Source organism: Trichosurus vulpecula, chromosome 5, assembly GCF_011100635.1.
Source record: "Trichosurus vulpecula isolate mTriVul1 chromosome 5, mTriVul1.pri, whole genome shotgun sequence".
Classification (NCBI taxonomy): domain Eukaryota; kingdom Metazoa; phylum Chordata; class Mammalia; order Diprotodontia; family Phalangeridae; genus Trichosurus; species Trichosurus vulpecula.
In genome coordinates, this window is record NC_050577.1 from 152595799 (window position 1) to 152623592 (window position 27794).

General features: G+C 38.2%; 1 protein-coding gene across 1 annotated transcript in view; it reads right to left on the minus strand.

Moving 5' to 3' along the window:
* The window catches only part of LOC118851095 (membrane-associated guanylate kinase, WW and PDZ domain-containing protein 2-like), a 389772-nt gene that overhangs the window by 202363 nt on the left and 159615 nt on the right, over positions 1 to 27794 (minus strand). The window contains exons 8-9 of the mRNA XM_036760647.1: positions 12248 to 12289; positions 6498 to 6589 (exon numbers count right to left, since the gene is read on the minus strand). Of these exons, the coding sequence (XP_036616542.1) occupies positions 6498 to 6589; positions 12248 to 12289 (134 nt within the window). The remainder of the gene's footprint in view (positions 1 to 6497; positions 6590 to 12247; positions 12290 to 27794) is intronic.

A 27794-nucleotide genomic window follows, 5' to 3' on the forward strand; every position in this document is an offset into this window, starting at 1 on the left:
GATCCCTTTCCAAGTGACTCCACTGGCATATAGTTCTCTATTCTTTCACACAGTTTTTCTCTTGATGCTGTCCAGCATTCCACTGAACTATTTCCTGAATCTCACCATCTTAATGCTTCCTGTCTCTTCTCCACTCACAGCAGGAAGTCCCATTTTTGTTCTTTTATGGCAATTTTTCATTTCTTTCCTTTTCTATTGTTATTTTAATTGTGAGAGGCATTCCCTCTTGCAGGAAAGAAGCCCATCTGCTTTGTTTGAGTTAGAGCCCTGCTGTTTATTATTTACTATAAACAACATTGTTTTGTTTAATGTGTACCATGAGATGTCAATACCACTCTGTACGTATGAGAGCAGAAGCCTTTTAGCTATAACCTATGGGGCCTTCTGTTTGGGACTGAGGTCTGAAATGCTTCCTTTACAATGTTTGAACAATTAAATGTGGCTCCCCCATCTTATTCACATGTTGACTCCACATTTACATTATATGGAAGGAGGGAGGCAGTTCTTATGAAGTTTCCTTATGCTGAAACTTTCTTGTCTACCTAGCTCAATTTGTTGGATTTCAAGGTTTTCCATTTTCTAGTTGGTCTTCTCTAGCTTTACTTCCTTCAGTGGGATTTAATTTTCTGCATTACAGTTGAAATGTTAAATTTGTAACTTTCAGCTTGAGTTTGCTTTAAATCATTTAAATGAAGGAAAAAGTCAGTGTAAAACTAAACAATTACAATAAGGATGAACTTCAATCCATGTAATCCAAAGCTTATCACGAATACTTGAAGCCTGCCTACTGGAGGGAGCAGATGAGCTATTGGGGTTAGGCCAACTTTTAGAAGAATGACGATGCTGAATGTCCTCTGAACAGAGGGCAGCAAAGAAGAAGAGGATATGACCACAACTGGTCCACTTGGTCCTAAGCTCCATTTTTAGGAAAATGGTTCATTTTGGTGTCAATACAACTGCTTTGGTGCTAGGTCAGAAACAACAAGAACTCTCTTTCCAGAGACCACATTAAACATGCTCTCAAACAGTGCTAAATCTTAAAATGTGTAGCTTCTGTCCTCTATTTATACTTAATTTGTCCTTTTCATAGACTCTGTAAGATGTAAGTGATAAGAATGAATCAGGTCCTTATGTATCTTGGAAATGAGATCTTTATCAGAAATATGATATAAATATTTTCCCCAGTTACCTGTTTCTCTTCTAATTTTAGCTGTATTGTTTTTGTTTGTGAAGGTTTTTTTCCCTAAATTTTAGGCAATCTAAGTGGTCTTTTTTTTTCTGTCATTCTCTCTATCCTTTGTTATGAAAATTTCCCTATTTGTAGATTTGAAAGGTAATTTCTTCCTTGCTCCTCTAATTTGTTTAATCCATTCTATCTCCTCAAAAAGTATACTACAGGGAGTATTGAATTTCTCCCTGTGACTCTGAAACATAAGAGATAGCAGAACAAAAATAAGGGAGAGGAAACTGCAGCTGATGCTGACTCTCTTCCTCATCTTTAGCAATGCCTTTGAGGAGTTAAATTATCCTTAATGGTGGTGAGGATGGTGATAGAATAGAAGCTTCTTGAGGACAGGAATTGTTTCATATTTGTCCTTGGATTCACATTTGTATTGATTGCCCATCATAGTGCCTGACACACAGCAAACAATAAGGTTTGTGGTTGAATTGATGGGTGAGGAAGAAGATAGTCTTAGAACCACTCCCTCCCTATAGGTCCTCGACAAATCACTCCAAATGGGCCCTGTGCTTTTTAACCTCTGTAACTTTGCTTATAGTCCAGGAGTGAAGAACCTGTGGCCTTGAGGCCACATGTGGCCTTCTAGGTTCTTGGGTGTGGCCTTTTGACTGAGTCCAAGTTTTACAGAGCAAATTCTTTTATTTTTGATTCAAATCCTTTTATTTGGATTCAAATTAATATTTGGATTCAGTCAAAAGGCCACACTTGAGGACCTAGAGGGCCTCATGTGTCCTCGAGGCCACAGGTTCTCCACCCTTGGGCCTTATACTGTCATCCATTCCTAGGATGCCCTTCTCTATCTCCCCACATATGCTGAATTTTTCATTTAAATCCCAACTCAATTCCCCCTTCTTTATTTTTTGAGTGAATGATGAACTTTCTGCCTCAGATCTCATAGCCTTTGGCACCTCTCTCCTAATATCATTCTTTATTTTTGTATCTATATAAGCCCACAGATTTAGAGGGGAAAGGGATCTGAGAGACTGCCTTGTCCAACCCCTTCATTTTACAATTAAGGAAACTGAAGCCCAGGAAAGTGTAGTGACTGACCCAAGGCCACAAAGCTAGTGTCAGGAGATTCTGAACTGAACTCCTCTGACTTCAGAGCCAGAACACTTTCCATTGCACTATATTGCCTGCTCCATTGTACTATGGTACTTCTTATTATTTTTGTTTGTGTGTGCTTGATCAAATGAGATCATATTTATAAAAGCACTCAACAGTGACTGGCACATGATAGTTTCTATATCAATGCTTATTCCTTTTTCCTTCCCCACCCCCACCTCCTTTTGTGTCATATGCCCCCTGCAAGTCTGTAAAGATTACTGAGTAGACTTATTTAAATTTTGCATTTTTCCTCAATATCTAATACAGTAGCCCCAGGCAGCAGATGTTTAATAAATGCTTTTAAAATTCTGCTTTAAGATGCCGTTTTGGGTGGGGGAAGAGGAGTGGGACAAAAGTGAAAATGATGACCTTTGTCTTTCTCTTCTTTATCATGACTTTAACATTTATTGAATACCTCCAACGTCTGGGATTCAGTTGATCCTTTTCACACCACCCTCTCCCTAACAATAGAGTTTTGTATCTTTCAGTGCTGAGGTGAATTTGAGGCCCTGCTGAATATGAACTGAATATAGCTCAGTTATAACTTGCAGTAGATCTGCTCTTGTTCTTGAATAATGATGGAAACTTGGGCTCAGAGCACTTTGTTTTACTGATACCTGGTGTGGAAATCGGGACTTCACCCTGGCCATGTGTGTGTCTGCAACCTTCGCATCAGATGAGTGCAGTTCTTTCTGTATGGAGCTATACTTGAAGACCTGGTAAAAGCTTCAGGTGCCCAAAGTACTCCAAAAGTGGGACTTTATAATGAGTTTCAGCGATCAGTCATGTCATACAGATGCTCTACATTCCTGCCTAATTAATTAATTAGTGGTACCTGCCTTGTGCACACAGAACACTACACACTATTTGGATAGGGTCCTGAATGAACAAAAAAAAAAAATGCTTGTCCTGGAAGAGCTAACAACCTAAATGAAGAGCCAAAACATACACATGCAACTAATGGAGGTGGCTATAGAAGACTACGGGGAGCTATTATATAGATCATATATTACACATGACGTATATATATGTATATTACATGTGTAAATACTGTAGAGGTGTTTTTGAATACAAATCAATGTCTTAATTTTATTTTACCTTATTACCTCTTCTGCCCTGTGCAACATCAGGATAATTTAGGTCATGTGACATTACAAGGCGGATAGATCCTAAGTCCCCTGTCCAGGGACCAAGAGGCTGAGTTATTTCCTGAAGTATCCTTATTTGTGAAATTTACAGACCATCCTTATCAGATCAGAGAATTTGTTGTTGGAAGACAGTATCAGAATTGAGACATGACAACTAGGGTGTTTCCTGAATGTGCCAATCAATCAACATTTATTAAGCACCTACTATATGTCAAAATCTAGAAGGCATAGACTGCATTTATATTCTTTTGTTCAACAGCATAGAAACAAATGAGCTTAGCATCTAGTTAGCAAGAATGATTAAATGAAAATAAGCTACCAGACAACGATGACTTCTCTTCCCTCCTCCTCCAGCAGCTACAAAACCCAGGGAAATCCTTCTTGGATCAGGCCAGCAACTTTGCTCCCTCAGCCTCCAGCATAGGCCTCAAAGTACCCTAGGTCTATGTTTCTCATCATCAAAATTTGTCCTAAACCTTGATGTGAGAATACCTCTTGCATTCCTTTTCCCATTGGCGAATTACTCGTGAGGTCTCCATTGTGGCTATAAAGCCATGTCTCAGTTGGAATCATACCCTGGAACATCCATTAACTACTGCCCTTCTAATCCTGGACTATGCTGGTCCCCTTCTCCTATTGGCAAATTCCTCCTGGGGTTTCCATTTAAGAAAGATTCTAGGCTGGCCAACCTTCATTTCCTTCACAACTATGCTTCTGACTTTCTGAACTTCAATATCATGCCCCTCTGCCAGATATCTTCAACCCCACCCCAACCTTTTCAGTTCCCTTTTGCCCCATTAGATTATACAGGGTGTTCCTAAAGTCTGGACACATAGGCAAAAATGCCTATTTTCAAGAAATGAAATGAATGAAATTTTCAACAACATTTCATTTAATTGAAATATTAACAAATAACATCTTCAATATAATTTCCATCATTTGTGATGCAAAGGTTGATGCGTTTTGCAAGATTCATGTGAACTCAATGCAATAACTCCCTATTACCATCAATTTTAGCACATTCACTCTTTATGAGTTCAATCAAGTGTGTTGTATCTGTGATTTTTATTGAGTACACCTTCTCCTTTAGCATACCCCAGAAAAAGAAGTCAAGGGGGCTAAGGTCTGTTAATATTCCAAATATTTCAAAATACGTATTTTTGCTTATGTGTCCAGACTTTAGGGACACCCTGTTCATTCCTAGTGCTTTGTACAAGCAGTAACTTGTTTACTTTAACTCTTAGCTAAAGGCTTATCTTTTTCAAAATCCCAAACTTCTTCGGTCTTAGAGCCTTCTCTCTATTGATTATCCCCAATTTATCCTGTACATATCTTATTTGTACATAGTAGTTTGCATGTTGTCACCCTCATTAGATTGGGAGCTCTTTAAGAACAAGGACTGTTATTTGCCTTTCTTTGTATTCCGAGCATTGAGCACAGTCCTTGGCACATAGTAGGCACTTAATAAATGTTAGTTGACTGGCTAACTGGCACACAGTAATTGCTCAGTAAATGCTTCTTGCCTTGCCTTGATCTGTACGTGTTTGATGAAGTATCTGTCTGGCCACAAAATTGCTAGTTATGACTCTGTTTAGGCAATTCATATAAGGACAAGTAAGATATTTGGCCCTGCCCTGTTTAACTAAAAACAAAAAAAAAATCCCCCACTTCCTAGAATGACGTTCTATACATAGTATGGCAGTTAAAGTTTGTTGACTCAAATTTAATTGAATTGAGTCCAATTTCCAATATAGTGTGGAAGGCTTTTCAAGAGAATCCATGGGAATCAGTCAGCCTTTACTTAAATGCCTTCAGTGACACAGAAGTTCAATGCCTACATATCAGTCCGTTCTACTGCTGGACAGTAAGAGTTTTTGGAAATAAAGTTCTTGAAGGTTAGGCTTAGTCACTCAGTTCTTACTATGCCAAACACATTTTTAGAAGTCATTTTGTAGTCTACATTTTAATATTCATTCTTAAGCCCAACTTCTCTGACACATTTTATCTTTAAACACATTTGACATCTTAAACTTATTTTCTAATGCATTAATTAATCTATTTCCCCTTTTAAATTGCCTCTTATCCACCCAGAGTAGTGAGAGGTACACAGACCTGCATGCCAACATGATTAATAGCCAAACAAGTGCTTTGTCCAAGTTCCTCAACAAAACCAACCATGCCAAATGAAGCTTCCTTCCTCCTCCATCCTCAACCCTACAACTTAGCCTAAAAATAATCATGTGGGGGATTGTATGACATTCTGCTTGATTTTAACTACTCTATTCCTTGCCTTACTGTCTCTCCATCAAAATGTCACATGTAATTCTACTGATTGACAGATTGTTTTAAAATTACAAACATTTAGGGGCAGCTAGGTGGCGCAGTCAGTAGAGCACCGGCCCTGGAGTCAGGAGGACCTGAGTTCAAATCCGGCCTCAGACACTTGACACATGTACTAGCTGTGTGACCTTGGGCAAGTCACTTAACCCCAACTGCCCTGCCAAAAAGCAAAAAGCAAAAAAAAAAAAAAAATTACAAACATTTACAACTTACTTCCAAAAAAATGGCCTTCATATATATATATATATATATATATATATATATATATATATATATATATATATATATACACACACACACACACATCCTCATAATATTGTAGGTCTAGCCACAGGCTGCTCTACAGAAAATTTAGCATTTCAATACAACCAAATAATTGAACAATGTCAAACAAACAAAAAATCTAATCCACTTTAAAGGAAGAGGAGTGTATAATTGTGTACGTTTTCTAACTGAATACAAATTATTCACAATGATTTACTGGAGATGGACATGCTGACATTTTAAAACATCTATCTTTTCCAATTGACCATAAACTTTTCTTTTCTTTTTCTTAGAGTTCTGAAAGGCTATTTCTTTTCAGAGCCTGAAAAAGCATGATATTTTCTGATATTTACATAGACAACAGCCGTAATGTGGAAAACCAGGTAGAATCAACTTACGGGTTGTCCAGGTTCATCTCCCCCAAGGATTCTAAAGCCAAATCCAGACTCCATTCTCCGAAGGTGAACATCCAACTCTTTATAATCTGGACCTAGTATAAAGAAGAAACCATTGAGTAATGAATCCTGCCTTCTCCCTGGCCCCTAGAGGAACTGAACATCTCAATGATTAATTCCATGGATATGATTAATGACAGTGCTGTCAGAGTTGGTGGAGTGCACAGAGGAAGAAAAAGTATGCTACAGTGACAAAGATTAGACATTCCAAAATGAGGTTAGTCCCCAGAATAGCAGTGTCCAGCAAAGGGCACTGACTCATGCTGGCCAGTGCTCCTGGCATACACAAACAGTTCTCATGGGTCCCCTGACTTAAGGAGAGTCAGTGTGGCATCATATATTGAGAGATGGGATAATGGGGAGTTGCTAATGACAGCTATCAAGATGTGACATGGATATATCCAAATCTCTGAGGAGAAACAATATAACTGATGAAAATTCTTCCTTTGAAACTTTTGAAAATTAGAAATAGTTGGATTTAAATTTGTTCTCTATGGGGTTCATGTGGAGTTTTTCCTTCCTGACAATCTTTGATAAAATATGCTTGGGGCTAAATGAACTCTCATCCCCCAAAACTCTTAAAAAAATGGAAGACACTAGGAAATGCATTTTTAACTCCATTATCATATTCATAAAATGAATTGATAGTATGCCATTTCCCCCCCCCCCCCCCCCGTTCTCTGGCAGCTGAAACAACAGATGTGTGCCTAAAATAAAATTTTACTGGCAAATTTGCTTGAATGGTATTTTTGGTTCTCTTTCACTGCCTGTCTCTTTCTTACACCCAGAAAAATGTATTTAGGGAAAAAATAAGAAATTATTTACTTTTTAAAGTGAATATTATTTACAGTTACTTATTTTCCTGTCCTTTCTCAGTGGAGGAAAAAACAGTCTAAGAATTTTGGTGTGAATGGCAGGCATCTCCATTGTTGCAAACTAAACAAGCGATTAGGAACTCTGTGGATATGCACCATAAATTCCTGGATCTTAAAAGATTTTAATGGAGCGCTAAGAACTGACAGAATAAAAGTTGTTGGGTTATCCTTTGCTTAAGTGAGAGATTTCTGGGAATTGAGAAGTTGGATGGAGTTTAAGGGGCAGCACCCTCCCTACTTCTCTTTGCTACTTTTCTCTCTTTTCCTTTCCTGAAACCAGATGATTAAGTTCTGTGAACTGAGCAGAAAAAGGATAGATAGGGAAAACTTAGTGGCTAATGGTTAGGTTAATCTTCTTCAAGTTCTATGATGTATGGGGTTGCAGAGGTAAGGCTAAGTAATTATTTATATGTGGCCTTACCCTTTACTGAACTCACAGGGTGATTCCTATACCCTCCCCAAGCCTACATCGCACAATCTCACCAATACATCCACAGAATAAATTGTATTTATTTATCACTTTAATAGTTACAAAGCACTTTTCCTCACAACAACCCTGTGAGGCAGGTATTTGGTGTATAACTATTCCTATTTAATAGATGAGGGAGCTGGGGCTCAGAGAGCTTAAGTGATTTGTCCACTTTCTCATAATTAGCAAGGATCAGGGATAGGGCTTAAACTCAGATTTCCCTACTCTAGTACCTGATAGTAGTTCCAGCACTAGATGTGGACTCCAAAGAAGGCATACCATTTCTCTCTGAAAGGAACATCCACATGCTAGATTTGTTTGTGGACTTTTTTATCCTGGGGGGTCGTAGATTCATAGCAATACATGGAAGTAGGATATGGATGGCACCATAGCTGCACATGACATGGCAGGGTAAACATGAGGACACCTCAATGACTACATGTGATGTGGTATGGTAAGGTGAGCACATAGTACGGTCTTTTAGTAAGTAATAGAGTGTCTCCTATCTACAGAAGAACCAAAATTAGCCTTTAAAATAGCCTTCAGATGTGATGCCTTGACAACATAATTTCACATACTTGAAAAGTGAAGGAAACTGAGAAATAGGGTGAGCTCCTTTCCAAAGTCACTTAGAAGATTGGTGGCTGCACTGAGAAGAGCACTATGTTCTATTTCCTACATCAGTGGTGGCAAACTCAAATAGAAATGGCCCCACTGACCTAGAAAAACTACAAATTAGCATTGTCTATATTATATTGTATTTTTATTTATTTTATTAAACATTTTCCAATTACATTTTGATTTGGTTTAGTTTCACAGGTGGGAGTTTTGTAGGCTACATATGGCCCAAGGGCCACATGTTTGACATATCTGTCCTATACTTTAAGTCTCAATTTAAAAAAAATGTTTTTTGGCCCATGGCACTAAGGAGGAAATAAGCACTGGGAAAGGAGTACTGTAGCTATCTGTGACCTCATGGTAGGAGTGTGAAGACAAGAAAAAAGCAAAAAGGCAAATTCAGCCACAACTGAAGATTGACCACAAGGGCGTTAACTTTGCCCTGGATTGGGCCACATTTCCTTTTAAAATATCATCATCATCCTCATCCTCATCCTCATCCTCATCATCATCCAAGTGGAGTTGAGACCTTCCAGTGAGGAAAAACTTTCTACCCCAACTTTTCAGTAATTTCCATATGGATGGAATGCTAAGTCAGACATGACATTTTCTAAAAGCATTCTGAGGGTCCATCAATATTCTAAGAGTTCCACTGAGACACAGTGTCTGGAACACAGGCAGCGCTTAATAAATGCTTGTTGATTAACTGATTGAGAGGACTTAACTTTCTCCTATATTTTACTTTTCCAGCAGAACTTTCCACAGACATTTGTGTGAAGGCAGTGTGAAATTGTGACAGTCCTGATAACAGAATTCCTAGTGACAGCCCTGAGAATTCCGAAGACTTAAATTCTCAAGAGTTATTTCTAAGCTGTGTGGAGGTATAGGGAAGGAAGGAGGGGGTCTCATCTCAGGAAACTGCTAAGGTTCCCAGAGGATAAGGGATTGATAAATGACTCAGCTCTTCTTTTGGAAAAGAAATATGCCAGCATAGAAGAGGAGTAATCCTTTATTTTAGTCAGTTTAATTTTAGTTAACTCCAGAAGAGTATAGTTTTGAACAGGGCAATTATTCTCATCTCCAATATATATTCTGGCAGCAATTAAGATTGCCTCTAGTGTTGCTGTGGTCTATCTTCTCAGGTTCCCAGTGTTGGGAAATGGGTATGGCTCCTTTGCTGTGTCATATCTGTGATGATGATTTCACTTCTCAGAAGAGAAACTACATGTCCAGGCTTATTGCTGAGGCAGATCAAGTAAACTGTCTCCTGGGGAGAGTCTTTTACTCATAATTGAGTGGAGGCCCATGCTAATGTGCAAAGAATACCTTTGAGGAGGTAGAGATGCAGCAACCAGGTATTCTCTTGACTTTTTCTTGTAATAAAGAAAAACATTTTTTTTTTCCTGGAGATGACTTTGATTTTCAACTAAATCCCTAGGAACATTTCATATGCTAAGTGGATCTCCAACACCGTATTTTGAAAAGACATGGCTTTGTGCACGATATTAAGGAAGAAGTTGGGTGACTGAACAAAACTGATTAATTTTATGAATGGATTCGAGACTCAGAAATGCAAAGAATGATATTTTTGTGGATTAATTTGGCACATGGGATGCTGCAGTAAACATTTCAATTAAATTTTGGTACTTGAATCCCCTTCCACGTTTTAATTAAAACATAAGTACCAAGCTTTATTATCACAGTTTGGCACAGAAGAGTGCATTTATTCAATTTTCCTGCTAAAAATAAGCATTAATTTTTTGCTTTTTCCTCCTAGAGGGAGCATCTCAGAGAACCAGAACAAGTCAAAGATGAGGAATCAAAGAAAAGAGTTAAATTCATTGGCTTTGAAAACTGCTTTACCTCTGATCTACACTCCTTACCTATGGATGAACCTAAGTACATTTGAGCCTTGAATTAAAAAGTTAGTATCCATTCATGTAACCTCATCTTGCCAGTTAGATATTTCACGTACCTGAAATGCCACCTTAAAAGAAAACTGCTTTATGCTCATATCTTGCAATATGAGCACAGTTTGTCAGGCAAGGATATTCAAAGGCTGTTGTAAGGCAAGAATCAGCCTCATGGGTACAACAAAGATTCATACTTTGTATTCATGCCTCTATACTTACTATATGAATTTCGCAATCAGATAGAACCACACAGTAGATAGGGTTCACTCACCTTCAACCTCCATTTTTGTCCCTAAGTATTTCATTGCAGCCAAACTGTTAGAGAGGTAGGAGATACCTTTCAATTTGCTACAATTTGATTTTTTTAAAGTTGGCAAGTTTTTAAGGGTCATGGTCATCATTAGGGACAGGTACCCTTCAGTGGTCTAAGTTACTGGGCATATAGTAAGAAAAGTCAAATAAATTAAGTATCTAAGGACTGATATCTGACTTCAGTTGTGCACCTGTAATTGTGAAATATCACTAGTTTCTGTTACAGATGATTTATATAATCATATCCGTAGTAGTTGATTTTTTTTGATCAAATGTGTCTGAAAAATGGTCTGAGCATCAGGCCCTCTCCACTCCCTTCCACACACACATAAATAGCGAAGTGCATAAATTGGCTTGCTATTTGAGGACAAAGTGTGAAAAAGTAGCTTAAAAATTACATGTACATACAGAATGAAATGATTCCTTACACATATAATCCTCACAGTGTGTTAGAACAAACAGAGATGGATGATGAGCTGTCATCACGGAAACATTCTGGATGTGTATGCTGGAAACATGTATGCATGAAACTATTCTTATTATGAAGAATTATTTTCTGGGATTGCCTTTCTTGCTCTTAATTTAATAGTCTAAATAATGTGATTGGCTTTAAGAACACAACATTTAGAAGGAGATCCTTATTCCTTGTATCCACCTCCACAATATATAGTGGCTGGGGAATTTCGTCTGGTCACCATCTCCTCTCACCCTACCTTTTTGTTTGGTGATTCAAACTAGTTGAGGTATTCTTCTTTTTAAGCAGATGAACTAGCTAAAAATGTAAACTCATTTTCGAACTGAAAGCTATGAAGTGCTTTCTGAATTTTAAAAAAAAATTCCTAATTATTGAGACTTTCTTAATCAGATCATCTTAAATTACTTAATTTTTCTTAATATCCTTTTGGATGTTAGGAGTATTTGAGGGAGGCCCCCTAAATATTTGGTGGGCCCCTTGTGGGAATTTAAGGGAGGAAATAGGATGAGCAGGCATGGATGAGTTGTGACCACTGGCCAGAGTACTCACACTGATGAGATCAGACCACAGATCCATTTTAGCATTTGGGACTAGATATGGACTTGAATTTGAAATAACACAGTTGTTATCTAACAAAGAACTCCATTTTGTACTTTAGGCAGGCCTTTGCTACAAATCTCATAAGAGAAACTTGTATTTCAAAACTAGTTTCTTAGATTAAGCTTTTCAGATTCATTGTAAGAGCTGATTTTTGACTAAAAAGTGTTTTTTTTTTTTTTTTTTTTTTTGCAAAAGGAACCCAAATATGCTTTCCTTTTGCTGTCACATTATTAGGTTCATTCATTAGGTTAGTCTATAGTGTTTAACCCTATATTGCTAAATGCCCTATGAAGTTGAATTAAAGAGAGATGGCAATTGGATTTTGGTAAGCGGATGTTACCCAGAGAAATAATGAAAGAAAACATGGTGACTTGAACACAAAAATGGGAGACTTTTTGTCCACAGGACAGTGAATGCTGAAGAATACTTGCCAGAGGAATCCATTCGAAAACCGGTCCTTGGTGGCACTTGTTCTGAATAGGAAAATGGGGAGTTAAAGTTGTAATTCATTTCTTTGACATTTGAAGATTTAACTTTCCTTTTTTTGTGTTGTGGGTTAAAACTATGATTATTTTTGTTTGTGATTGTTGAGCTTTCATCCCCCTACTTACCCACCCCTCCCCCCCAAGGATACAGGGAAATTACAGTACCCTGATAGTAATTTTTCTTTTTGCGTAATATAGCTATATTCATATATGCCTCCAAAAGTTGTCACCCCCCCTCCCCACATCACTTACATTCCTATGCTGAATTGAGGTGGGAAAAGCCCCCCACCACCTTGTGCAATAATTAAGAGTCAATTAAAGAAAAAAAAATAGGTGCATACATTTTATGTCAGCTACTGTATGGGCCATATTCTTTTTTTTTTAACATTAGGCCAAACTTTAAAAGAGAGAATTTAATACCAATAAATGTAAAGACTTACATTTGCTTTTAAAAAATGAACATCACAATTACTATGAGGCTACAGATTCCCAACCTTTTTTAAGTGTCAGACCCTTTAGACCGTCTTGTATAGCCTTTTCAAAATAATTTTTTAAATATAGAAAATAAAATACATAGGATTACAAAGGGAACTAATTCTATTGAAATGAAATCTTCAATTTTTTAAAGGAAACCAGCTCACAGACACCAGGTTTAAAAACCCTCGTACAATCTACTAGACTGTAGTCATGGCTGACAGACAATGTGTGTGGAAAAAAAAAATCCAGGGCTTGCAGTGGATTGTGAATTCAGTAAGAATCAATAGTGTAATACTGTATGTAAGCTGTGAGAAAGCTAATGAAAACTTCGTCTGCATTATTGGAGAGGTATAGTATCTAAGACTAGGGGAATTGATGATCCTACACTAATAGTCTACCCTGGTGAGACCATATCTGGAGGGTAATGTTTAAATCCAAGATGTCCTTTCATTTTTTTCTGCATTCAGTTCTCTTTCTTTATGAGTTAACCTGCTTCCACGATTTCAGTTATTGCTTCCATGTAGATAACAACTAAATGTACATTTTGAACTAAAATGTCTTCCTTGAATACAGAAGTGCCAGATTTCCAACTGCCCACTGGACATCTGCCTTAATTGGCAGGGAGAATAAAAAGTAAACTTACTCTCTTCTGCCTAAGATTATTCTTTCAACTTTGCGGTTCCTTTTGATGATTTGTTGTTGTTGTTGAGTTGTTTTTCTGTCATGTCCAACTCTTTGTGACCCCATTTGGGGTTTTCTTGGCAAAGACACTAGAAGGGTTTTCCATTTCCTTCTCCTCGTTTTACAGATGAGGAACTGAGGCAAACAGGGTTAAGTGACTTGCCCAGGGTCACACAGCTAGGAAGTGTCTGAGGCCAGATTTGAATTCAAGAAAATGAGTTTTTCCCACTTTCAGGTCCAGCCCTCTATCCACTTCACCACCTAGCTGCCCCCACTTTTTGATGGTAAATCTAACAATTGCTAACATTTATAGAGGATTTTAACATTTGCAAAGCTCTTCAATCATATTATGTGACTTGACTCTCACAAAAACTCTTTGAAGTAAAATGATCCCTATATTGCTGATGAAGAAAATGAGGCACAGAGGGGTTAAGTGATTCTGTGGAGGCATCTTCTTGAGCTTAATGAAAAGTAAAGTTAAATATATATATATATAATAGAGAACCTAAAATATGAAGAGTAAATTGTCCTTCATTTTTAATGCTCTTTGTGACTGCTTATACGTTGTCATAAAATATCCAAATGAAAATTCAAGAAATCAGTTAATAATCATTGAGGTGTTTTGTCTATACTGGTTCAAATATCTGGATGCTTCTGAATATAGGGTATCTCAAAAGTCTTAGTGCAGTTTTGAAACACTTTGCCTTTGAATGTTGGGAGATATGTAGCAATAACATGTAAGCCGATTAAGTCATCTTAATGATTTTTTGAACATGAGTTAGTATACCATGTTAATAACTCCCACTTATATAGGCCTTATATGAAGCCCTTTCAATACAATAATCTTGTGAGATCTTTACTATTATTATTATTATTATTATTGCTGAATTGTCTCAGGAAGATCCTGAAGATCACCTGGCAAAATAAAGTACGAGACTCTGAGGTACCAGACCCTGAGATTCTTTCTTAAGCTGAACTGCCAAGCATTCCAACTTTACTGCTCAGAGCACAACTTTAGCGGGCTGGCCTTGTTGTTCAAATGCCAAATGTACGTTTGCCTAAAAGATTATTTCACGGAGAACTCAGGTCAGAAGAAGCCATACAAGGACACTCTCAAGGTCTCTTTGAAGAACCCTGGACTTAATTGTGAGACATGGGAGACACTGGCATAAGACCGCCTAGCATGGTGCCCACATCAAAGAAGGCAGACGCTGTGCTCTATGAGCAAAGCAGAATCGCGGTAGCTCAAAATTAACGTGAGATACGCGAATTTAGAGACGTCTCCACTCCAAATATTTGTACGGACTACTTGCGCCTGACGTGTGGTAAGGTCTTCTGAGCTTGTACTGGTTTGATTAGCTGCAGTTAGACATGCCATACCTTGACCCCAGCATAGTGATGTCATTTTGAACTTCTTTGAGAATGAAGGACAACAACCAACTTATTATTATTATAACTATTCTTCTTCTTCTTCTATAAAATGAGGCTGAGAGGTAAGTGACCTGTCTATGGTTACACAGCTGGTGTCAGAATCCGGATTACGTCTAGCCATTTTTCCCACCTAACAGGCCTTTCTCATATAACCAAAGGAATCTTGTATAAATTTAAATGCACAAGCTATAAAGTATGTGATAACATACACTTCATGTAAGTCGAATGTAGGACTTTCAAAGAGGAAGTATATCATAACATAAGATCAGCACTGGAAGGGGCCTCAGAAACCATCTAGTCTAGCACCCACATTTTGCAGCTTAGAGAACCTAATTAGAAGTCCAAAGAGATTAAGAGATTTGCCCAAGTTCTCAATAATAGTAATCATCAGAAGCGGGATTTGAAAACAGGTCCTCTGACCCCAAAGGCATGGTTCTTTCCACTGTACAATTCTGCCTCTCCAGATCAAGTATCGTAGGGCAGAGGAAAAAATATCTTGTTTTAAAAACTCTATCTATTATGAAAGACAGAGGTAGTGTCGAACATGTGTATTAAAAATAAGGAATATGTGAGAACCAGCATGCATATATACTAGTTGTGTCAAGAGTAACGGTTCAGTTGGGTACATTCACCTCTGCTCCCACCTTGGACAGTCTCTACTAAGGGATGCAGTTATGTGTTGATTGTATGGAGAATCAAACAATGAAAGTGAAAATGTTTAAATTGTTCTCTTCCAATTTTCCCTTATCTTTGAAACACTTCCTTAATTGCAGAAAGAGGAAATCATAGAATTTCCGAGATGGAAGGAACCTTAGAGTCAATCTAATGTAACTATCATTTTAAAGATGGGGCCAAAGAGCTCAGGTATCTTGCAAAGGTAACTAAACTGCTAAGGGAGCCTCTCCTTAGTGAAAAATGTACTCGGATGCACTGCAGAGAAAATTCTCTTACACATCCTTTTAAGAAAAATATCTCTCTTCTCTGACCATTATGTCTCAGCACTCACATCCATTTTGTGCTCAATATATATCTAAAATTGAAGTTTGCTTTCTTATTGAGTTGTCTTTTCTATTGTCTTTTACTATCACTATTGATAACTATACCTTTTACCTATCATATTACAATCTCTATTACTTTCAGATCTTCGCTTTTCCATTTCTGATGATACAGAGGAAAAGTGTGCAGGCAACTAGAGTGAGTCTTGGTTTTATTTATTTATTTGCTGGAAAAAAAAGGTAAGATATAGCAACACCGAAAAAAAAAGAAGGGCAGAGTCTATTCATCTACATATACCCCTGCCCTAGAAATCATTCAGAAGATAGATGGTTTGGGCTGAAATCAGCTTGAGGCACATGTGTAAGGAAAAGTATCAGAAACTGGCCTGGATTAAATCACATGGTGTCAAACTACTAAAACAAACAAACGAAACCACCACAAATTAAATATAAGGAATTCAATAAAAAGATTAATATATTTCAGTAAGCAACTAAATCACCAGATGGATGAATAGCCTTTTGGGCCAGTAGTTCTAATATTCAACTCTGATTGACTATGTTGTCTACCATACCTTTCAGAATTAAGGGTTGGGATTTCTTATTAGTCACATCAGATCTGTTATTATGATCATTTAATAAGAAATGTTTGTCTCTCCGAGTGCATGATTTTTTTTATGTACATGAAAGTTTTAAGATAGAATTCAATGAAAGGATTTCAAAGGACAATGCTTGTAATGAAATTATCAAAAGCATAGGACCACTTTGTAGATAAAAGGCAAGTCAAATGACCCTAGAGAAAAACCATCACTGTTTAAAAATTTTTGATTGGCATAGCCTGGGGGCCAGATCTTAGTTGGGAGAGAAATTTAGTAGATTTTTTTTGTAAACCCTTTTTAATGGGTCATTGTAGCCAGAATGGCCTTTGTTTTCTTTGAATGACTCAGTTTACCTCATTGAGCTTCCCTGGACGCTGGGGCTTGCTCTTCCGGGGCAGGACCAGAACTTCCTGTGTGATGAGTCATGGGGCTGGCTGAGGGGAGGTGTTAGCTCCAGAACCTGGTCTACCCTAGGGGGAGGAGCCAACTCAGGAACCAATCGGCCCTGGTCATTTGGGCGGAGCTTGATGATGTCAAAAACCCTATAAGAGGGGAGAGGACAGCTTGAAGATTCTCCTCTCTCTTCCTTTTCCGGTTGGAGCCAGCGACAGTTACAACGACCGTTACAGAGGCAGTTACGACAGTTACATCGTCAGTTACAGTTGCAGCTTCAGTTACAGACACAGACACAGCTGAGGCAGGAGCTGCCAGTAGCAGAGCTGATCTACGGGAGGAAGCTGAACAAAGACTTCAGTCCAGTGGGTAATCTTATTACCATAAAAGGGGGAAACATGATTTTGCTTTACGCAATCATGTTTCTCTGTAGCCTCCTGGTTACTCTTTCAAGGCGTACTTATTGGGCCTGGAAGATTATGATCAACATATCAAAATGGGGCTTCTGGTTCATGGGTTGGTTACTGTGGAGCCTAAATAAATGTTTTGATTCTTCTGCCTTCTACTTTGAGAGTTTCTTCTATCCGGCGATTCCGAACCTTTCAGACATGTTTATGATCCTCTTTGAGATTATAAACTCTGCCCTCCTGATACATTTGGCGTCACGAACAGGATCGCTAGGTATAAGATCTCTATTTAGAAGCAGAACAATTCCAGAGGAAGAGATGAATATCCCAGGATGGGAGGATCCATTTTATTCCTCCCTAGCAAAAGAATTGGCTAAAAAAGCTGGACCCTGTGAAAACTGGGAACCAAGGCTACGGAGAGGAGATCCTAGGGATTTGGAAAAGTGTTTACGAGAAGTTGGGATTCAGTCAGGGGCATCACTATCTAGGCAAAGCTGGATAGTGTTATCAGCCTACCGGCTAGTATACGAAAGATTGAGATTAAGTGAAAGACATGGGGGCACTCCTACCCCACAGGAAGAAGAGAAATCTCAGATAGCAGAAGACCAAACTGACTCAAATGAGAACTTTTCTATTAATGTGGCTAAGAGCAACAGGAGACCAAAAAAGCCCAGAGTGCATTTCAACCCAGCCCAGAAAGAGCCTGATTGCCTGCTTCGTCCTAGCCATGGTGGCAGAGGAAGTGAGTGGAGAGAGAATGAGACAATGTTAGGGGCTGAGGCACAAAACACTACTGGGGTTCAGGATGTGCCTCACACAGAGAATAGGAGATGGTTAAATGATCAGACAAGGGCTCGACCCATACAAAGGAGGAAGACAGAAACCCGAGGTGAAGATTCAGTTACAAGGGAAATTCAGGAAGATTTCTCACCGCAAGAGGTCACAGATATTTTGAGTAGATTCAGCCAAAGAATAGGAGAACCATTGATATCTTGGATGGTAAGACTCAGTGATCAAGGGGCCGGTGGAATATCAGTAGATGGGACAGACTGCATGAGATTCATAGGTATCAGCCATGATCCTCTAGTTCAACAAGCTTTTAGGGAACATCATCAGCAAGGAGATGGTGATAGCAGGACTACTCTGTTGGCATTAGCCGCTGTGGGATGCAATAAGAGATATGCTACTGATTCTATGTGGCCCACTGAGCACAGACCCTGGTATTCACTTAGAGATTGTATCATGAGACTAAAGGAGGAGGTAATGAAGACTGCCATTATGGTAGGAACTGCAGACAAATATTACAATGATTCAATGGAACTGCCTCATAGGAATTTAATAATTAGGACAGCTCCCCCTGCTTATAAACAACTAATTTTGAATTTATTACTTGGAGAAGTAGGGAGCCGTCTTACAACAGTGATAAATAAGATTTTACAGTTATATGACTTAGGTGACTGGGGAAGGGATAGATCTCCTCAAGAGAGAAGGGTGAATAACCAGCAAACTTGGCGCCAAAGGAGAGTAACAAGGAAAGAAATGTTTACTGCTTTATTGAGAGCAGGGGTAGGTTTTGAAATGATAGATGGAATTCCAACCAATGAATTATACAGAATGTATAGAGGACTTGATAACACGAGAAATAGGGAAATAAGAACTGCTCCTGCAAGCCCACAAGCCACTCAGAGTGAAGGTGACCTTGTGTGATTAACGGATGAAAACTTGTACATTTGGGGAAAGGCTGGGAGGACAATCTTAGTCTCTATCTAGGGTGGGATCCTCTTGGCTTCCTCATTATGTTCCTTTGAAAAGAAACATTTCCCACCTGAGTTTGGCTCTGATGTTGGATCTTTGCATAACTGAAATCTCAACCAAACTTGAGATGATTTATTTGAAGAATTATAGTCCATACTTGTCTATTCTTTTTGTCCTTTGTTTTGGCTAACCTTGTTGCTAGTTTTGTTTCCTTCAGGCTTAAGCACCCTGCACTTTCCGGTGACTGCCTAAGCATGTAGCATTTTTGGAATTCCTGCCAGCTCGTTAAAGAAATGACCTCTGGAATGGGACTTTTTGGGGGCAGGGCCATCTCTACATCCAATTTCAGCATGAAGAAGCTATGGAAAATGAGACCTTCACCCCTCACCCCAAGATTTTGAGCCCCAATCGTTCAAGGGGGGTGGAAATGATGATAGTGTTCTGTTTACTTATTTTGTGTTATCCTTGCTGTGTTGTTTTATTGTTATGATATTATTGATCCTATGTAATGGATACAAGGATTTAGGGGTGGACATTTGAATTGTTGATAATTGTTTTGGGGATGATTGATTGAAGAGATTGTTTTGCTGGGATCTAGGGGTGGATCGCATTTGAATCGTTAACCAATGTTTGGGAATGTCACTGAATGATATGTTTTGCTTTATAATGAATGATATGTTTTAGTTTCCTTTGTAATTGGATCACAATGTATGTTCTAGGATACATGGCTGATTAGATTATGTATCCTATAACAAGGGGTGGAGTGTAGCCAGAATGGCCTTTGTTTTCTTTGAATGACTCAGTTTACCTCATTGAGCTTCCCTGGACGCTGGGGCTTGCTCTTCCGGGGCAGGACCAGAACTTCCTGTGTGATGAGTCATGGGGCTGGCTGAGGGGAGGTGTTAGCTCCAGAACCTGGTCTACCCTAGGGGGAGGAGCCAACTCAGGAACCAATCGGCCCTGGTCATTTGGGCGGAGCTTGATGATGTCAAAAACCCTATAAGAGGGGAGAGGACAGCTTGAAGATTCTCCTCTCTCTTCCTTTTCCGGTTGGAGCCAGCGACAGTTACAACGACCGTTACAGAGGCAGTTACGACAGTTACATCGTCAGTTACAGTTGCAGCTTCAGTTACAGACACAGACACAGCTGAGGCAGGAGCTGCCAGTAGCAGAGCTGATCTACGGGAGGAAGCTGAACAAAGACTTCAGTCCAGTGGGTAATCTTATTACCATAAAAGGGGGAAACATGATTTTGCTTTACGCAATCATGTTTCTCTGTAGCCTCCTGGTTACTCTTTCAAGGCGTACTTATTGGGCCTGGAAGATTATGATCAACATATCAAAATGGGGCTTCTGGTTCATGGGTTGGTTACTGTGGAGCCTAAATAAATGTTTTGATTCTTCTGCCTTCTACTTTGAGAGTTTCTTCTATCCGGCGATTCCGAACCTTTCAGACATGTTTATGATCCTCTTTGAGATTATAAACTCTGCCCTCCTGATACAGTCATTGAGAAAACATTGACACAATCCCAACAGAAGTGGCACTAGCAGGAGTGGCAGATGGAAAATAAAATGGAATACAGAGACCCCTATGAATTAAGAGCTTCACTCCCTCAAGCTTGCTATTTTGACAGTGTTAAGGGATCACTGAATAAACTGACACAATTATAAAAAAAAGATTATTGGGTCAAAGAGCAAAGCATTATAGAAAGCATTATAGAAAAATGCCTTCCACCTTCTCTTTTCAGTTACTTAAAAGTAGCCTAAAGCTAGTCTGTATAAATAGGGACTCCGTTATTCCTTCAAAGAAGGTCCACGAGGCATAAGTCTGAACAGTTCAACTGTGTTCAAAAATAAAAGTGAAATATGAGTCTCCTGATGGTGATCATAAAGAATAACAATGTCTATATATGTGCAGAATGTCCTTCTCCCAGAGAGGAATATCTGCTCCGAACATGCAATTCCCACTTATCAAGGGCAGAATGATAATCAGTGTCAGATAATCCATCTCTTCTCCGCCATTTTCAACTAGTTAGCCTGCAAAATTGTTACTTTAAAAGCCTCATATTTTTAGCCTGACTACTTAGCATTGCAGGTTGAAATTTTTTTTCATCCCTTCATTTACCTCCCATTCATTTCCTAAGTAACAAAAAGTTAGATGTGTTTCAGTGGAGGTGACCTGATCATTGCTCAAAAACTTCTATCATTTGTAAAATTGACACTTCATATTAACATGACCATTGTAGGACTTAGAAGCTCTCTAGAATTCAAAAGTAGTTTTTATCATGAGTGCTACAGCACTAACATTTTGGGTTCTGCTCTAACCTTGTACTATCAACAAAATGCTTTTGACACAATCAATAACTTTCAATCAGAGAATAATTTGCTTCTCATATTATTCTCATATAATAATATTTTCCCACTGTATAATTTCAGAAGCATTGATTTTATAACCATGAATATAACCAGTAAAAACACAACTGTATGCAGAGTTAAATTATTAAAGGGACTATGGAAAATGTGATGTGTAGTAGTAAATATTGTGGCATCTTCTTCACAGCTTTCCCAGAGCCATACTTAAAGTAATGGTAGCTATTTTATTGCTTATTTTAAAACGGATTTTCCTGAGATATAATCAAAATGTTATCAGAGTTCTTGACCAGCTGTACCTATACACCTTTTAAAATTCATTTTAAGTATAGTCTAAACAATGGAAATATATGTGGGAAGCTTAGGTATATTCACTATTCTCTTTGGTAATAGATTATATTTTCAAAATAACTCATATACAATATATTAGATTGCTTTAGTTGGACAACAATTTTCTCATAAATCAATTTGGGTTTGCAGCCATAATTTCATTGCTATAGGGAACTCTACAGTCAGGAAATTCTCTCTACTAATGCATATCAGCCACTACAACCAATAGTCTTAGAAACTAGTCTGAGGTTTTGGGAAGTTGAGTGACTTGCCAAAGGTCACCCAGCATAGCTAGTTCTGTCAGAGGCAATATGTGAACCTGGGTCAACTTTACTCTAAGGCCATGTAATTTCTATTCATTAAATTATGCTACCTGTCATTATCATAAATCAAAGTGAAATCTGCCTTTGGGGTGGGGGTCAAACGAGATTTGAGGAAGGTCAATTTTAGTTCCCAGGCAGTAGCAGAAGACTAGGGAGCTAAGCTAGACTGAAGAAGGAACCAGATAGTGGAGATTAGAACTAGTGGCAGAAAATCTGGACTGATACTGTGCTGTGACATCATAGAACCCAGGGAGCCGTTGTCTGGAGGGACCAGAGTAATCGAACAATCAATGAACATTTATTAAGCTCCTACTATGTGCCAGGCACTGTGGGGATACCAAAAGAGACAAAAGACAGTTCCTGCCCGCAAGGGGCTTCCACTGACAGCAAACCTCTTCTACTTCCTAGCAAACAGCTCTTCCCCTAGACTGGGCAGCTGGGCAGTCTCATGCTAGCTTTTGTTCTGTATTTGTGGCATTCAGTTGAGATCTTATTTACATACTACGAAATCCCAATGATCGGCAGACATGCTGGGCTCTGCATATCTGTATCTATGCTACTCAAAGCTTTGACAAAAGGAGAGGCTAAGAGAGAGAACATTTTTTACTTTAGGGAGAAAAAAAAAGTTTGGTCAGCCAAAGCTTCTTTAGGATTTTAGAGCTAATAGAACAAAGGGGGAGAGTATTATCAGACTAGACAAACCTAGCACAGAAATTGGGGATTTCGCTACTCATAGAAATAAAGCACGAACCAATGACACAGTAGGGAGCAATGGGTGGATAAGGTCACTTTAATTTTTTAACCTGAAGGGCTGGGTTCAAAAGGAGGGCCCTTTCCCTCTGATGGAGGAGAAAGCTAAAAGAAAGTCATATTCACAGGGAAGGGGAAGTTTCTGCCTCCTAGGAGCTCACTGGCAGATTTGCTTAACATGTTCCGCAGTACTAGCCCCTGCTTACAACAGCATGATTTAAATCAGTTATGGAAACTAGTAATAGTGTTGTTGAGAGACAGGGAGAAGAGGAGGTAAATGTATAAGAGGAACACATGGATTATTTCTTAGGTCATTTGAAAAATGAGTCAGAAAAAAGACTTTTGATGTTTGACATATGAATGTCAATGTACAAGACAAAAGCTCTTAGCATTGATATGTGCTAGCAGTTAGCATTTCAAAGTCACTAAATAATATTAGTCTCCCATTCAACATCTTTATATAAGACTGATTATAACAACTTAACATAAGTGCAAAAGAGATCCTATTCTAGTTCTGGATAATGTGCCATCCAGTTTGGTACTCTAGCTTTCATAGTGGTACCCAGTAAGTGTGGCTCACCGTGACACCATCCCCAAAAGGTTAGAGACATGTAAGGACACTGGAGATGCTCTCCTCAACACCTTGGCTAGCAATCCATCATCCACTAATTTATATAAACCTTTCTTGAGCCTACTTATATTTTCAGCCTCTATGACTTCTTGGGAATAACTTAACAGAAGAACAAATGGAACCAGAGATGTTAAGGGGACCTTAGTAGAAAGAAAGCCTCACAGCTCTACTTCCCCAATCTTAATCCCCGATACTGAAAGGATATTAGTTTTTTTTAATGGTGTACATCTAGTAGTAAACCTCCATTTAGAGTTGACTCAAAGACTATGGTGAACTTGGCAACATTTTTGTCATATTCCATCTTTTTTTTTCTATTACTTCACTATCAGTCAGGATGGGCTCATAGTATAACCCTGGCCCTTGCTCAGTAACAAACAATGAAAAATGCAGCAGAGACTTAGACCTGTTTTTTTTTAAGAAGAAAAATAAAATGCTATTTTCCTTCTTTAGGATATTCTTCTCCATTTGCTAATCGATGTTCTAGAATTGTTCTTATCACTGTGAAATTTGTTTCTGTGGGTTAATATTTCCTAATTGCTGGAAATGCCATACTGCAGACTTTTCTGAAGAAAACGCAGTGGCTTTTCTGATGTAAAAAGGCTGTACCATAAGGCACATTACACTGTACAGATGCCTGACACTTTTATGACCCTATATTTGACAGATGTCTTATTGCAGAGAGCCATGGGCATGCTGTACCTCGTAAATTCTTTATTTATAACAATCAGGGCTCAATGTGAAGAGAAAAAAGTTTGGGCAACTCCAGTCATCATTCAACCAGAATGATTCAACTAGAACCAGCAGAAAAGAGTAGGAAAATTTCCAGAAAAGACTTAATTTTTTTTCTTTCATGTCTATTGTGCTGCTGTCCCTAGCTTCTGTCATAGATACAACAGCAGACATGAATAATGCTATCACCTGGTAGGTCAGAAATAACCTTAGGCTGAATGTACTGGGTTTAGAAAGGACTTAAAAAAAAGGGAGGACTGTCCAGGAAAAAGGTTTTGTTGCTAAGGTCAATGAGGTTTCACTGCTTTGGTATCTCTAGAGAAAGAGAGAGGTCTTTCTCTCTGATAAAGAGAAGAATGTACTCTCAGCTTTAGTATTAGAAGGCTGTCTACTTGCCTGACAATTTAGAAAGAAGAGTGCTGACTGATAGCAGTCCCTCTGGATGTTGTAAGTATAATCTTTCCTAGGAGTAGGAGGACAGATTAGACTAACTCCCTTCCAAATCCATGATTATGTAATGTTATACTTCGCTTACTCTCGGTGATAAGACCAAGGAGTTCACATCTGTGTATTTTAATGCGTTGCACTTTATTGCTCTTTCTTTTGGACATTTTGTACTTTAGATACTTCTAGATATTTTGTGCACGTACAACTAATAGGGGCATCACAGGGAGGTTTGGACTAGTAATCAAGGCCCTCAATACCAAATTAGGGGTGGGGCTTAAGTATTTGAGATACATAAATTATACCTAGGCACCTAGGTATAACAGTTAGTTAGTTCTGGGCTTGGAGTTAAGAGGACTTGAATTTGAATTTGGCCTCAGACATTTAGTAGCTGTGTGATTTTGGGCAAATCACTTAACCCCTGTTTGCCTCAGTTTCCTCATCTGTAATAATCACTCCTACCCGCCAGGGTCTTTGTGAGGATAAAATGAGATAATATATATTCAGGGAGGTTTGGACTAGTAATCAAGGCCCTCAATACCAAATTAGGGGTGGGGCTTAAGTATTTGAGATACATAAATTATACCTAGGCACCTAGGTATAACAGTTAGTTAGTTCTGGGCTTGGAGTCAAGAGGACTTGAATTTGAATTTGGCCTCAGACATTTAGTAGCTGTGTGATTTTGGGCAAATCACTTAACCCCTGTTTGCCTCAGTTTCCTCATCTGTAATAATCACTCCTACCCGCCAGGGTCTTTGTGAGGATAAAATGAGATAATATATATGTATATGAATATACGTATGTTTGGGCTTGGGTGGCACTTAGTTCAGTGAATAGAGCGACCAGGCCTGGAGACGAGAAGACCTGAGTTCAAATGTAGCCCTAGACATCACTAGCTGTGTGACCCTGGGCAGGTCACTTAAACTCTGTTTGCCTTAATCTACTGGAGAAGGAAATGTCAAATCACTCCAGTATCTTTGCCAAGGAAACCCCATATGGGGTCACAGAGAGTCAGAGTCAGACGTAAATGACTGACTCAACAATAACAACGTGTATATGTATGTGTATATGTGTGTTTATATATATATATATATATATATATACACATACATTTGTAAACTTTGTATATTATATAAATGTTAGCTATTATTTTATGGTATAGTCACTCAAACACCAGGAAAATATTTGACTTTTCCAACTAAGTTCACTGTAAGCAGACATTTACCTGAAAACTAACTATAAATCTTACTATATTGACTTTGTAATTATGTGTGTATAATATGATGTAACATGCATGTGATATTATATAAACTTACATGCATATTTGGATCCATGTAAAAAGAGTCAAAAGTATGTTTATAAGAAAATTACATAGAACATATGTTCCCACAATATACCATAAAGCCCGGTTACTCTCCTCTAAAGTACAGTAAAGTCTTTGTACCTCATCATGTTTAGGACTTGATTGTGGGTTCTAAACATATTATCCAGTCAAGTACAACTTCTGATTATTTTTACCAAGTTGGAAAGTATGGACCCAAGAGGAACTCTGTGTTTTGTTTGAAGACAAGCCCAATTAAGTTCCAGAAGGCTTATGAATTGGACATAGGGCAATTTTATTAATTTGTTCATTTTTGGCTAGAGTGATTCTTGAAAATCTCTACTAAGGTGTAGGGAAGTGCCCAAACTGATGAAATCATAACTCTTGGGAAGCAATAAAGTAATATATTGGTAATTAAAGTGGGACTTTGTTTTTTTTTTTTACCGTTTTCTCTTTTAGAAATGCTAAAGTAATCAAATGCCTCTGATTAAGTCTTACTAGGTGCAAAGCCCCAGGACCACACCCTTTTGCTGATTTGGTGTGAATCTGTGGGGCCCTGACATGGGTATATACAATCCAAGGTTGGCCTTTGACTTTTGGGGTTCTCAGTCACTGGAAGAGTGGTGTGAGACTCTGGGCAGCCTCTTTAAGAGCCTCCCGGCTTGTGAACCCAGATGTTGATGCTTTCCTTGTAACTATGAATTGTGATTTGGTCTGTTTATATTGTGTATGTTTGTAATTTGTTTGTATTTGCTCTGAAGTTCAGGGTGCTGGCTTTTCCTCCTGAACTAAGTGAATGATATTTGTATGTGTGATTAAAGTAAAACTGTTAACCCCTTAACATTGCTTTCCTTAGTAAAGCAGATCAAAAGAACCTGTGCTGGCAGCTCTTGTTGCTGGTGTTGTTGGGTCTTACCCCTCAACAGCAGCTGCTAGCCCAATTGTTGCTACAAGTACTAAAAGCTATGTTAGGCAATTTTCATAAAGTGCATTATTGCTATGCCCAAGGACCAAGTTGATAAATTCTTGATTTTTCTTTGTTTGATGCTACTTCACTGACCCACTATCCTATACACACCAGAAATATGTAAGGAAGTACACTTTTACAAGAGAAGCAGAGGAGGATGTTCAATGAGGATGATTAGAAATCTTCAGGCCAGATATTGTTCACATTTCAGTTTTGAGATCATTATAATATACTCCAAAACTATTTTTCTTCTCTTTTGTAATTTTGCCTCCTGGAGATATAACATAATTTCAGATAATAAATCCTCTTCTAAAAGCAAATCTGTTCTGACTTAGGAACTAGAGAGGACAGCAGAGGAAAAAGACCATTAACATTGTTAGATGATGCTGAGAATAAAAAGACTACAAAAAGACTTTTGGATTGTAAGTTATTGGTGGTAAATACTTAGATCCACCACACATCTTTCCACCACTCTTTGGATAAGTTGCATTTTTCTTCTTCTGATATCATATTGGTTTATGATTTGTAGCTTTGCATCATCATTGGGAGAATACTGCTGTTAGAAAAATGAGATATGTAGCAGGCAGCAGCTTGGGATCACAGAAGTCACTAAATAAATTTTGCAAATGCAATCTAGTCATATTTCTTCTTATGATTCCACTGGGCCTTCCCACTGTCCATCTGAAACATCTGAAATATATGTACACATATATCTTTATGTATATATTTATGTATGTAATCTATATCTACACATTGATATATGTACACGTATAATATGTTTGAGTTCATATTACATATGTATTGCAGAATATATATGAACTCTCTCACACAAATATATTTATATAAACATTGATAAATTTGCATTGATAGATATATATTCAATTTCCTTTCTA